General features: G+C 41.8%; 1 protein-coding gene across 19 annotated transcripts in view; it reads left to right on the forward strand.

Moving 5' to 3' along the window:
• Window positions 1–13,143, forward strand: part of ap3b2 (adaptor related protein complex 3 subunit beta 2) — a 60,122-nt gene that overhangs the window by 43,287 nt on the left and 3,692 nt on the right. For 11 of the 19 annotated variants that reach the window (XM_082538543.1, XM_082538546.1, XM_082538545.1 and 8 more), the window contains 8 exons: window positions 272–449; window positions 591–756; window positions 1,178–1,265; window positions 1,805–1,914; window positions 2,038–2,266; window positions 3,192–3,276; window positions 8,248–8,345; window positions 11,463–11,601. In XM_082538543.1, the coding sequence (XP_082394669.1) occupies window positions 272–449; window positions 591–756; window positions 1,178–1,265; window positions 1,805–1,914; window positions 2,038–2,266; window positions 3,192–3,276; window positions 8,248–8,345; window positions 11,463–11,601 (1,093 nt within the window). Of the gene's footprint in view, window positions 1–271; window positions 450–590; window positions 757–1,177; window positions 1,266–1,804; window positions 1,915–2,037; window positions 2,267–3,191; window positions 3,277–8,247; window positions 8,346–9,282; window positions 9,304–11,462; window positions 11,602–13,143 lie in introns of all 19 variants that reach the window. The other 8 variants (XM_082538538.1, XM_082538539.1, XM_082538540.1 and 5 more) reach the window with 1 other exon arrangement.

Raw genomic sequence — 13,143 nt, forward strand, 5'->3', positions numbered from 1 at the left:
AGTTCTGCTTTATCTTTTTTTCTTTTTCCTCACCTCTGGAGGAAAAAAGTGTCTGAGGCATCAATAATACAAAGGATAATAAAAGTTTGATCTCCTCTCTGGTTTTGATGAGCTCGACTCTTTTTGATGGTAAAACAGTTTAACACGCAGACTCACTCAGTCCCAGCTGCTTTGTTTGTCAGAGGACGCCGTGTAAGATGTGAATACCAACAGCCTTCAGATCACACTTACTCTGTGTAGCCTTTCTAACCTCTGACCTCTCCCTCCACAGAGTCAGACTCTGCCAGTGGCTCGGAAAGCAGCAGTGGCAGCGAGGAGAGCGGGTCGGGATCAGAGAGCGAAGAGAGTAAGGAAGCCTCCGAGTCTGAGGAAGAAGAAGAGGAGGAGGAAGAGGAACAAAAGAAGAAAAAAAAGAAAGATCTAAAGAAGCCAGTGCAAGAAAGCGAAAGGTAGACTGCTTTACACTGCATGCCATGTCAGGCATATTTGCTGGACTATGGATGTTATTATTAGAATTGGTGGTCGCTTTGTTTGTAGAAAATAAAGTTTGACTCCTTGGGGGAAGTTTGACCTCTGGTTTCCTTTGACAGTGAGCAGAGCAGCGAAGAAGAAGAGAGGAAGCACCAGAGGAAGAGTAAACCGCGCAAGAGCGAGTCAGAGTCTGAATCTGACGAAGATGAGGAAAGCGAGTCTGAAAGCAGCCAGTCAGAGTCTGAAGACTCGGAGTCAGAGGCTGAGGTCAAGAAGAAAAAAAAGGTGCAAACCAGGGTTAACTACAGAGAAAGTGCACAGCAGCAGGGTGCATCAAAAACAATCATCAGATTTAAAAAGGCTGGGTTTTCTTTTTTAAGTAATGCACATAGAAGCTTGCAATAAATATAGAAGTACATGACTGAATATAAGGTTTCACACAGCCCCTGCTGTTGTTATGCTACCTACCACCAACCATGTGAAGCTAAGGAATCCGCTCTTTCCATCGGTGCGTGTTTCTATCGTTAGCGGTGAATAAAAGCACTTTTAAACCAGATTATTCTTTTTGATACAGCCTGTATCTAAGAAGCCACTAAAATTCTCATAACCTTAGCATTTCAAAATACAAGAGAGCGCAGTTGTGCCCCTTTTCCTATACAGCAGCATGAACAGCGTCTATTCGTGACAGTTTTTCTTTGTTCTCCAGACGGCTGAATCTAAACCTCCTCCCAAGCCTCTCAAGAAAGAGAGCAAGAAAGAAAAGAAAGAAATGTCTCTGCTCGACCTTGATGATTGTAAGTTGTTTTTGTTTCTTTTTCTCGATCTTTCCAGCTTTTCTTCTCAGACAGTAGAAAATGTATGGCACTCTCTTTAGAACGGAAAGCAGTCTAAGCAGAGGTGTCCACATCTACCTCTTCCCAGAACCGTCTTCATCTCTTTCATCTGAGAATCTCATCCCATTTCAAAATGCACAAACCACTTCTGAATTAGATGCAGTTCAGATGCCTGAACCATCTCATTAGCTCTTTTTGAGGAGCAGCAGCTATAATCTGAGCCCCTTTTAGATGACTGAGCTCAAGGGTTTGGTCACCACCCACAGATGTGTCCACAGAATAGGTAGGAAAGTAGAGCTTCCATTAAACCGATGCTCTCCCCTCATTCATAAACAAACCGTCCAAGATACTTAATCTCTCAACCAGACTTGGAGATGCTAATTCACACCTAAACCCCTTCACATTCTACAAAGATGCCAAAGGAAAAAAAATCCATTAGATGACTGCACACTGGTCTGAATTTGGGAACATCATCCGTGTCTTGTTTCTTTCTTTCTTAGTTGAACCTGCTCCCTCACCACAAGTCACACCGGTCAACACCTTCCTATCCAACAGCCTCGTGACCGACCTGGAGGGGCTGTCTTTGTCTGACTCTGTCCTCTCCCCAGCAGTAAGTGTTTCATATTATTTGCTTGTTGACATCTTTATTCTCTGTTAGTGAAGCGATGAAATGAAAATGAAGAGGGGGGGGGGGAACTAAAGCAGATGACAAACCAGAGGGGTCTTTTTACAGACCATTGCTCCCTCCAGCGCGCTGAAGAGCTACGAGCTGCTTCACCGGATCACGGGTGAGGGTCTGTCGGTGGAGTACTGTTTCAGCCGGCAGCCTTTCAGCCCTGACGCCAACATGGTGGCGGTGCAGATGCAGTTCACCAACAGCGCCTCTTCCGACACCAAGAACCTGCACATAGAGGATGTGAAGCTCCAGTCTGGGATGAGGGTCAAGGAGTTCCCAGAGATCGGTGTGTGAGATTGTCCACTGTGTACATGCACGGACATATGAAATACAACCCTGCTGGCAGTGCTTGGAAACTGCACTGTTCATTACACCAGATAAAACAGACGTACTTGTTGCAGATGTCGGTGTTTTTTCTATTACAATAATTTTGCTTCAGGGAAAGCTGTAAATAAGATGCTGAATTTTTGTGACTATGAAGTTGAAAATTCTAATTTAAGTTTGTTCATAGACAAGAAGGGGACCATCAGCCTGCTACATATTAAAATATACATATCAGCACATTTAAATTCCTCCATTAAACTTATTATCAACATGAAATACAAGTTTGATGGATTTCTGTCCTTTCACCTAACGGCAACAGGTTGCAAGCTGCCTCTATGACCTGTACACGGGCAACCACATAGACACCAGTATCCTGATAATTAGTGTTAAGCCACAAACTGATAAAACACTGTAACTTTGTTCACCAAAATGTCTTGAACTAGCTCTGCCACTCAGTAACCAATAATATTACTCATGTAATTCTATCAAAAAGCTGCAAAACACCATAAATATGGGCGCAGTGGTTACAGTTCAGTGACTTGAATGTCCCTACCTGAGGCCTGACATCAGCTACAGCCGGCACACATGCCACGAGTTATGTGCCCTTAAATTTAAACCTTACATCACTCGAGTTGAGCATTTTAACATGTCCATCAGGGTTGACTTGACTTAGAGAAAAACAAAGTGTGGCAGTTTTGAAGTTGTCAGCAGCGCCTCCATCTCAGTTTTCTTCTTAGAGGACACTTTTTGTACAAGGACGTCTCAGATGTTTCAGTATGAACATTCACATCCTAATCTTTGTCTCGGTTTTTCATGTGACTTTTAAGAGTTGTGCCTGTTTTTTGTGTGGAAACACTAAAGGCTTTTTCTTTCCTCCATGTCCACAGAGCTACTTCCGGCAGGTGAGACGGCCACAGCTGTGATGGGCATCGATTTCTGTGATTCAACGCAAGCAGCAAACTTCCAGCTGTGGTGAGACGGACTCTTGATTACAGAGGGTAGACCTCCTGTGCAGTCCTGCTTCTGGTTGCCGGTCTGCTTCATTTTTGGGATTTGCTAGATTTGCATTTGCAGTCTGCTAAGCCACTGATACGTTGATATACAGACAGGAAGTTAGTTAATTATTTGGAAAAACTCTTGATTTGATTCAGTTCACGTTTAATAATATCAGAGAAAACACTCCAGTGGTTTCTGAATTTCTATAAAGCTACAGGCAGTCATTTTGAGGTTAATGGGAAAAAAAATAGTTGTACTTATAAATATACACAGATTATTGTGCAATTATGTCTTCCAACAAACTGATGTGCTTTTCATTAATAAGTATATAAGACCGGCTCCGGTCCAAGCCCAACACTTGGATCTGCTTCAAAGAAAGTTTCACTAACACCAGTTAAAAGCAGCTGAGGCTAGCATCAACACTTAACTAGGGTGACCAACCGTCCACTTTTACTGGTGTCAAGCCAGCCTCCACTTTGTTTTACGTTCCCTGTGTATTCTGAGTATTATGGCAAAAGACGTGGAAACCTGATTTCAAAATAAAAGCTCCAGAAGCATGATTTCAAAATGAAGGCCGACTTCCAGTAAATTAAGAGCACATTCACAAATATCAATTAGTCTTGTTTGCACACTCTAATGTTGGATACAAATGACATACCCCAGTATTCTAGTAGCAACATGCCAATATTAAAGCCATCTCCTTTTGGATTTCAAAGTAAAAGCCCTCTGAATGTTTATTTTTGAACTACTCTTTTAATTAATTGAGAATGGAAAACTCATGTTTCCACAGACTAGTTGCAGTCTATATTGAGTGTATACAACCCCATAGTGATACCATGTCAATATCAATCATTCTTATTTTGCCTTTCAAAATAATGGCCCTTTCAAATTGAGCATATATCGGTGTGCGTTTTCAATGACTTCAGAAAGCTCTAAAATGGAAAAATGCTGTTTATTTTGTCTGGCTCCTATATTGATGAAGTCAACACCATCACAGTTTAAGAACTATCAACCAAATGCCATCATGCGAGATGAAAGTGCCAGGGAGCCAAATTCTCATTTATCAGAGACTGCAATTTAAGACATCTACTGACCCACACCAGGGCCAAGGCAATGTTGTTCTCAGCAAGTATCTGGTTGGACACCATGTTTCGAAGGCCTTTGGTAATTGTGTTATGTTTAAATTTTGAAGCCAAATACACTCAACAAAAATATAAACGCAACACCTTTGTTACTGCTCCCATTCCCCATGGGATGGACGTAGAGACCTAAAATTCATTCCAGATACACAATATAACCATCCCTCCCAAACAGTGGTCACAAATCAGTCCAAATGTGTGGTAGTGGGCACATCTGCTATATTGAGATAATCCATCCCACCTCACAGGTGTGCCACATCAGGATGCTGATCTGACATCATGAGTAGTGCACAGGTGTACCTCAGACTGCCCACAACAAAAGGCCACCCTGGAATGTGCAGTTTTGTCTCACAGCAAAATGCCACAGATGCCACAAGCAATGAGGGAGCGTGCAATTGGCATGCTGACAGCAGGAATCTCAACCAGATCTGTCGCCCGTGCATTGAATGTTCATTTCTCAACCATAAGCCGTCTCCACAGGCGTTTCAGAGAATATGGCAGCACATCCAACCGACCTCACAACCGCAGACCTCGTGTAACCACACCAGCCCAGGACCTCCACATCCAGCAGGTTCACCTCCAAGATCGTCTGAGACCAGCCACCCAGACAGCTGCTGGAACAATTGGTTTGCACAACCAAACAATTTCTGCACAAACTGTCAGAAACCGTCTCAGGGACGCTCAACTGCATGCCCGTCGTCCTCATCGGGGTCTTGACCTGACTCCAGCTCGTCGCCGTAACAGACTTGTGTGGGCAAATGCTCACATCCGATGGCGTCTGGCACGTTGGAGAGGTGTGCACTTCACGGATGAATCATGGTTCACATTGTTCAGGGCAGATGGCAGCTGAGAATGTCCCAGTTCTTGCATGGCCAGCATACTCACCGGACATGTCACCCATTGAGCATGTTCGGGATGTGCTTGACCGGCGTATACGACAGCGTGTACCAGTTCCCACGAATATCCAACAACCTCGCACAGCCATTGAAGTGGAGTGGACCAACATTCCACAGGCCACAATTGACAATCTGATAGACTCCATGCGACGATGTGTTGCACTGCATGAGGCAAATGGTGGTCACACCAGATACTGACCGGTTCTGGGTCCCCAGACCCCCAATAGCGCAAAAAACTGCACATTCCAGGGTGGCCTTTTGTTGTGGGCAGTCTGAGGTACACCTGTGCACTACTCATGTCGTCAGATCAGCATCCTGATGTGGCATACCTGTGAGGTGGGATGGATTATCTCAATATAGCAGATGTGCCCACTACCACACATTTGGACTGATTTGTGACCACTGTTTGGGAGGGATGGTTATATTGTGTATCTGGAATGAATTTTAGGTCTCTACGTCCATCCCATGGGGAATGGGAGCAGTAACAAAGGTGTTGCGTTTATATTTTTGTTGAGTGTATGTTCTTAACATATCTGTTAATTCACTCGAAGTTGGCTTTTATTTTGAAATCCGGTTTCCCTTCCCGTAATACTTTGAATACACAGGGAGCAGAAAACAAACTCGAGGCTGGCTTGACTGCAAGTCTCGAATTGGAGGCTGGCTTGACACAATTTTCGAGATTGATAAAAATGTCCGGGTTTTTCCTACATTCCGACAGAGGACCCATGTGTTTGAAGTCATCCCCGAACTGCTGCTTTGTGAGCACTTGTAAGTTTTTCTGCGCTCACAGAAGGGACAGACAGCGCGCAGGAACGCGCCTAATGATGTTTAAAAGATCCCAAAACGCAAGTGAATCTTTTCAGACGAACTGCAAAAGAAATTTCCCTCGTACCGACCCAGTACTGGTAATTTTTCTTATGCACATGAGGCATTATTTCTGTACCATTATTTAATTCCAGAGGTTTTTAAGTTATTTTCTTTGCACTTGTTGACTTGTAAGGTCCTATATGACAGATTTTATTTCACAATTCATTAACCGCACAGATAGAGCTGGGCGATATGAGATTTTTTCATATCACGATATGTTTTTTTCATTTCAGGCGATAACGATATCTATCACGATATAAGCCAAATAACTATATTTGTAAGATTTAAATGTGCCGTTGCTCACAAGTAAAATGTGAAATAATCAGCAGCTTGTTTTTATTTAAATATTTATTTCCCATAATAAGTTCAACAGGGTAGATGTACTTAAGGAACATGAGACTTTTTCAGATAAATAAAGGCAAATATTGCAAACTACACAAAAGGCAGCCGCTAAAGCGTTTAAGTTTCAAAATAGAACAAACAAAACAGACTAAATTGTCAATTCCACTTAGAAACAAAATATTAATTCTAAAAACAAATCTTAGTTTGTTTTACAGAAGAACAGACAAAACTGACTAACTTTTGTCAATATCAAATAAACTGAGAACTAAAAGGAAATTCTCAATCTCTCCTTGTTGTATAGCTTAGCTTTTCAAACAGTTTTAACAGTTACTTTAGTCTGACAAAAGCCGAATGACGAATTAGCGCTTCCAGTCAGAGACTGAGGCTACGTCCACACGTACACGGGTATTTTTGAAAACGGAGATTTTCCGTTTTCGTTTTAAAAAATAATCCCGTCCACACATAAAGGCAGAAATGAAGGAAAACGCTGCTATGAACATGCCAAAGCAGCAGGTGGCGCTAGATTCCTAACCGTGCAGAAATGTTGGCCAATCAGAAGTCTAGAAGCCTCGGTGGGAAAAAGTAAACAAAGCTGGGGCATAGAAGCAGAACAGAGTCGTATGTGTGGAGGGACAGTAACTGTGTGTATATGTAAGCATTTAAACACTGCAGAGAGTAGAATTAACAGTATTGTAGAAATTCATTTCACCGAAACAATAACGTGGCGCACAGTGTGACGCATGCTCCAGTTTATTGTATTTCCAGACTTGCTTTCGGCACATTTACAGTGCACGCTACTCTATTTTTTGTCAGACTTGAAATAGCCGAAATACCTTCACACTACGGAACTTCTTTGGCTCTTCCGTTCGACAATCTCTCCGGCATTGAAACCATCATCTGTTTTCTCTTCGGTCACGCTCGGTTGATTTTTCTAGTCGGCACACTCATTTCCTCCATTACGCGCTGGCTCCATTACCCGCTGGCTGCTTCCCAAACAAACACACGTGCGTGCGGCTTGGCACTTGTGCTGTACGTAACAAGCCACGCGACGTGACGCTGCGGCTGTGATTGGTTCGGCTCTGCGCTACTTAATTTGGCTGACCTTTTTTTTTTTTTTCTTTGAGGACAAGAGCGGCGAGGTCTATCGCGATAGCTTAATTTCTCTATCGAGTAAAAGTTATATCGCGATACATATCGTTATCGTTCTATCGCCCAGCTCTACGCACAGAGAAGGCATCGTTTAAATATGTTTCTTTAAGCAAGTTCTTCATGACTGAGCCAAGTGTCCTCTTTTTTGGACATCAAAATATGGTCACCCTAGCTTAACTGACTAAAAAGCTCAACAACTCGCCAAAGTATTGCTGTTATCGGACACAAGCTTTAATAGTTGCAGCTTTTGAAAGTTTGCATTGACTCTTTACTAATCTTTACTGATTTGAATCTTTGGGGGTTTTGCATAACATATTGATGACACCTACTGAAGCTTTGAGAAATACTGATGGACATTTTCAGTTTCCTGTTGTTTTGAAAACAGTCATAAAATTACCACCAGACTGTCAGACCAGATATTTTACTTGTATAATTAAAAAAATCTTATTCCACTTCTGTCATCCCACCAGGGTCAGGGCTGTTTGGGAAACTTTGAAGTTTAAGAACAAAAGACGAAATACAAATCCCTGACACTACCGTTCCTCCTTTTTCAGCACTCACACCAGGAAATTCTTCGTGTCGATCCAGCCACCTGTCGGGGAGCTGATGAGGCCCGTCTTCCTGACAGAGAACGAGTTTAAAAAGGAACAAGGTGAGTGAAAATAGGCCACAAAATATTTCTGATGTCCTGAATGTTGCGACCCTAAACCACTGTCTCAGTTGCTGCTTTGACACCAACACATCTTTAAATGTTGCATAGTCCAAACAGGGAGCTTGTTAACATGTTAACCAGTGAGCTAATGCTGCAGCACTGCAACTCATAAGTTTTGTCCCTGAGTGTTAGTAGTCTACTCTGAATATACACTTCATATATTCTGTTCAAATATAGCGCTCATTTCATTAGACTGTGAATAACTGTTGTGATGGGGTTAAATGTTTGAAGTCGTGTGGGAACCACATGCTGAATATCTAAAGTTAAAAAGTTAGCACATACATGAAACTTCAGGTTTGACTTGATTTGATAGCTGCAACTTTTGAACAGTCAATCAATGAAAATACAAATGAAAAAATTGCTGCTGATCAAAGACATTGAGATCTGCACTTTGATCTTTAACAGTTACGCAGAGAGGAAAGCATGCAGTGATGCTCAGTCACCCGTTGATAATGTGCATCATATAGTGTGACACGATGAAATGAGGACCTTTTAATTAGAAAGTATATTTCACTTTTCCAAATGTGTGTTTTGTTTTGTTTTTCTTTTATAACATTGCGAGCAAGTCATTTGCCACATGCAGTAAACATCAAAGTAACTGCCTGATGTTTCTGAGTCTCCACATCATCCTTCCTCCAGAGCAGGAAACAGTTTTTTGTCCATCAGCTACATTCAATCCACCAATACAAACCAAAGGTTTGCATTAGACGGTGTATGGTAGAGCAGCTGCAGACAGCAGTTCCCAGCATGTTTCTGGTTTCTGGTGTTCGTTTTCCATCCTAACAGTGATCGAGTTTTGAGCTCTAACAAGCCCACAATGACTCTTTAAACATGTGTCATATCCACGGTTCCTCCCTCTCCATACTCTCCCCAATAGAGAAGCTATTACACAATCTAGGTAAGTTGGCTTTAATAGATTTGTTGTTCCCAGCTGTCTGTGTGCCACCTTTCCTATAGCCAAACTCATCCTCACACAGACCACCCCCTCCTCCCATTCCCCTCCTCCCTCCTCCTTTAACACCTCGTGCTGACTCCCCCTCCTCCCTTCTTGCCTGGGTAATCAACACTTAACTGCATCTCCGGGTCTGTAGCTGCAGACACCTGCAAACCTGCCGCTCACACTCTCCTGCTCCACCAGGAATGGCTGGAAATGCTCATCCACTGATCCTCATTCACTCTTTCACATATACATCTGGCTCACAGCAGCACTCGATCATGTGCTTTCTGATAACCACCAACCATGCTGGGAGTTTGAACTGTTGGTCATCTTGTAGTGCATCGGTCTAACTGGCACTGGGTTTTGTTTTGCAGGTCAAAAGAGGTCTTGACATCTCAGTTAAAACCAGGTTATAGTCATTCAAGAGGAAATGATAATGTCTTTAATTCGTATTGAGGTCTAGTTTTTAAATCAGCAAATATTTGATTTAGTTCAGACTTTTGGTCACTTTTAAACAAAACTTCAGCCCCTTTTTAACCAGTTCCAGGAACTAAGATCAGGATCTGGGAACTGAAGGAACCTATTTAACAAACTATTGTTAATACGTTTGTTAAATAGTGATTTACACCCTTTCAAAATGAGCCAAAGATATTGACCTAATCTAAAGAAACAGATTAGCTGTGACTTTAGGTCCAAAACATCTGAGTGTTGCGTTGAGATATCAGTCAAAGCTGAACTAGTGCGGGACCTACTCTCCTGTAATACCAGGTCATACCACAAGATGGCGCAATAAGTCCATGTAACCTTTCATTCCTTGCATTTTTATTTACATTGGCAGTCTGATTCTATACACTGTTCAGTATATTCACTCGTATACATGAGAGATCAAGCATGTGGATCCATCAGTGTGACCCCTTGAGAAAAAGGCCAAAAGTAGCTAAAGTCTGAGAGAGCAGCACACATCCAAAAACATTTCACCACACTCACTGGTATAACACTGCCCCTGGTGGTGACAGTTGTAATAAAAATGGGAACCATTCTCAGTTAGGGGGAGGGACTTTGTGGTTGTTCCTTAAATATCTGTTTTATAATGCTTGTGCTGTGACTTGAAACAATCCTTATGCAGGTTTAGTTCTTAAATACTACAAAAAGTTCCTGCTGTGGAAACACTTTATATCTACCTGTAAGTGTAATAGAGAAAACATAAATTTCTGTTTGTGGGGAGCAGTTAAAGTAAACGTTTGACTGGTTTTCTGTGGGACCCACAACATTTTGTGCAATTTAAATTTTTTTCCCCTATTTTGTTTTTTTGTGCTCCCTCACACAACTTACTGCACAACCTCTTGGCAAGGAGCTACGATTTTATTAAATTTGGGTTGGTGTTATAAAAAAGTTCAAATGAAGCATGCATAGACACTAACACTACGAACGGACTGCAGTCTGTTTTAGCTAAATTTTCTGAATTTAAGTTTTCTGTCACTTGACTTATTATTGCAGCGATTTTAGGACTTGTTTTACATCAGAGCAGTATTGATATATAATACTGAAATACTAGTTTTAACCTGGACATCCAGGCGTCTTTTGACCAGCAAATCACCAAACAGTTGCTCTCTACAAGCCATCTTCGCACAAGTGAGAAAATTAGTACTGAATACCTCTTTCAACCAGAATTTCTGTCTTTGGAAATACTCTGGAAAATGGTGACTCGAGTTGGTTAGCAGTCAGAAATTTGCTTCTTTTGTGCTGTAAATTCACCAACAAAATCCTGTGTTCAGTGGGAAGCATGAGTACATTCCCGTGTTAAGTGTTAGTAGCATTTACAGTTCTTGATGTACTGAATATTACATCAGTCCCTCTGAGAACTTTAGCAATGTTCACTGCATTGTACAGTATATGTATATAATACTGTACATGTCTGAAGCTAGCAGATACCCTGAAAAAGAATAGCAATGGTTAAAAAATGAACTCTGTTACTGTACATGTTGTCTTCTTCTTATTATTATTATTATTATTATTATTACTACTATTATTATTAAGATTATTAACTGCTTTGCTTGTTTTGCTGCTGGGAGGGAGAGGATTCCTGTCTGACCAGTGCTCTGCTCCTACAACCTCCACAGGTCAGCTGATGGGCATGAACGAGATCACAGAGAAACTAACTTTGGACGTCAAGTGCCGAAACGAACACGCCATCGTCCAGAGAGTGACCACCGCTGCCAACCTCAGCAGAGTGCCCTGTGGGTCAGATAAAGAGTGCAGGTGAGAAAAATCACTCCTGAGCAAACACGTCTTGTTATCTGAGCCACCTTTTAATGCAAATAGCGCTCTGGGTGGTGTTTGTCTTCTGCGAAGGACACGGAATCATTTGGGAACAAGATCTTTGCCAAGATCAGCTTAAAAAATCACCTTAAAAGTGTGGCTTCACGTATTTTACGCAGATTTTAAAAATCCACTAAAGCAGTGGTTCCCAAACTTTTTTTGCTGGGCCCCCCTTTGTTTTACAAGAAAAATGCACACACACTCACACGCACGCACACATCCTCCAACCACACACACCCATATTTTGCTCCACTGCGGTTTATTTCACACCTCAAACATTTAGTAAACAATTAAGCAAATACAAGTAATCTGCAATATATTACAGGTAGCAATAAAATAAACTACTAACTCTTTTACGCTGCGTCCACACCTGCACGGGTATTTTTGAAAAGGCAGCTGTTTCGTCCACACGTAAACGGCGTTTGGAATCACCGAAAACGGAGATTTTTTTTTAAAACTCCTTTTTTGCGTTTACGTGTGGACGAGGAATACAGAGTACCTCACGCAACGTCAAAGGTATGTGCCTTTTTTCACGTCACGCTGTGCGCCACGTTATTGTTTACATGAGGTGAATTGCAGAATGGCAGATAGTCAGATTAACAGTATTTTGTCTCTATCTGCAGTATTTACACGCTTACACATACACGCGCAGTTACTGTCCCTCTATTTAGAAAGGCAGAGGCGTCATGTAGTATTTTATTTTACATGTAGTTGTTTTTTTCCTGTGTAATAATATTCAACATTGCTATCAATACATTTTTCAAAAAATGCCTCTCTGTGCAAAATGGGCTCCTCAAGGAGGATAAATAAACAACTGTGGGATACTGTTTGTCCGGGATTTGAACCGGGGGAACAAATCGTGGCAGGATCAGGAAAAGCAATTAAGCAGGGGAGACCTACCTTTGCACTTGTGCAGGTGAAGCCAAAGGGCAGATATGCTTCACCATATTTTCTAGTCTTTGGCTTAGAATGAAGTTGGTTTGGAAACATATTCAGCGATGCTTCATCTCCTGCTTTGCGTTTTTGTGGGCACCCCGTGCTAGCAGTGTCCAAGCATTGCTTTTGTTTTTTGTTTTTTTTCCCTTTTCATATTTTCATACCCCCCCCGCAGTGGCTCTGCCCCTAGGGGGCGGGCCCCACACTCTGGGAGGGTCTGCACTAAAGGAACAAAGTGTACATTTTTCAGACACCTATAAATTTTAGTTCCAGCTTGAGTAAAATAAATGATAAAGAAGCAAATGCTGTCAGGAGGATCTACCTTGACATGACAATAAGTAGGCTGTGTTTTTTATTTCTCCATCAGATCCACTTCTCCTTTGTGACATCTGGTCTCAAAAATCCAAGATATAAGGGGATTAGCATTTATGACCACAACGACATTATCTACATCACAGAACTAATAACATTTAGTCCTATTTAAATTACAATGTGTGCTTGAGTGAGAGGAAATCTGAAAATCTTAAGGTCATAAGTAGTTGGACT

The sequence above is a fragment of the Aulonocara stuartgranti genome (assembly GCF_965226115.1).
Source record: "Aulonocara stuartgranti genome assembly, chromosome: 7".
Classification (NCBI taxonomy): Eukaryota; Metazoa; Chordata; class Actinopteri; order Cichliformes; family Cichlidae; genus Aulonocara; species Aulonocara stuartgranti.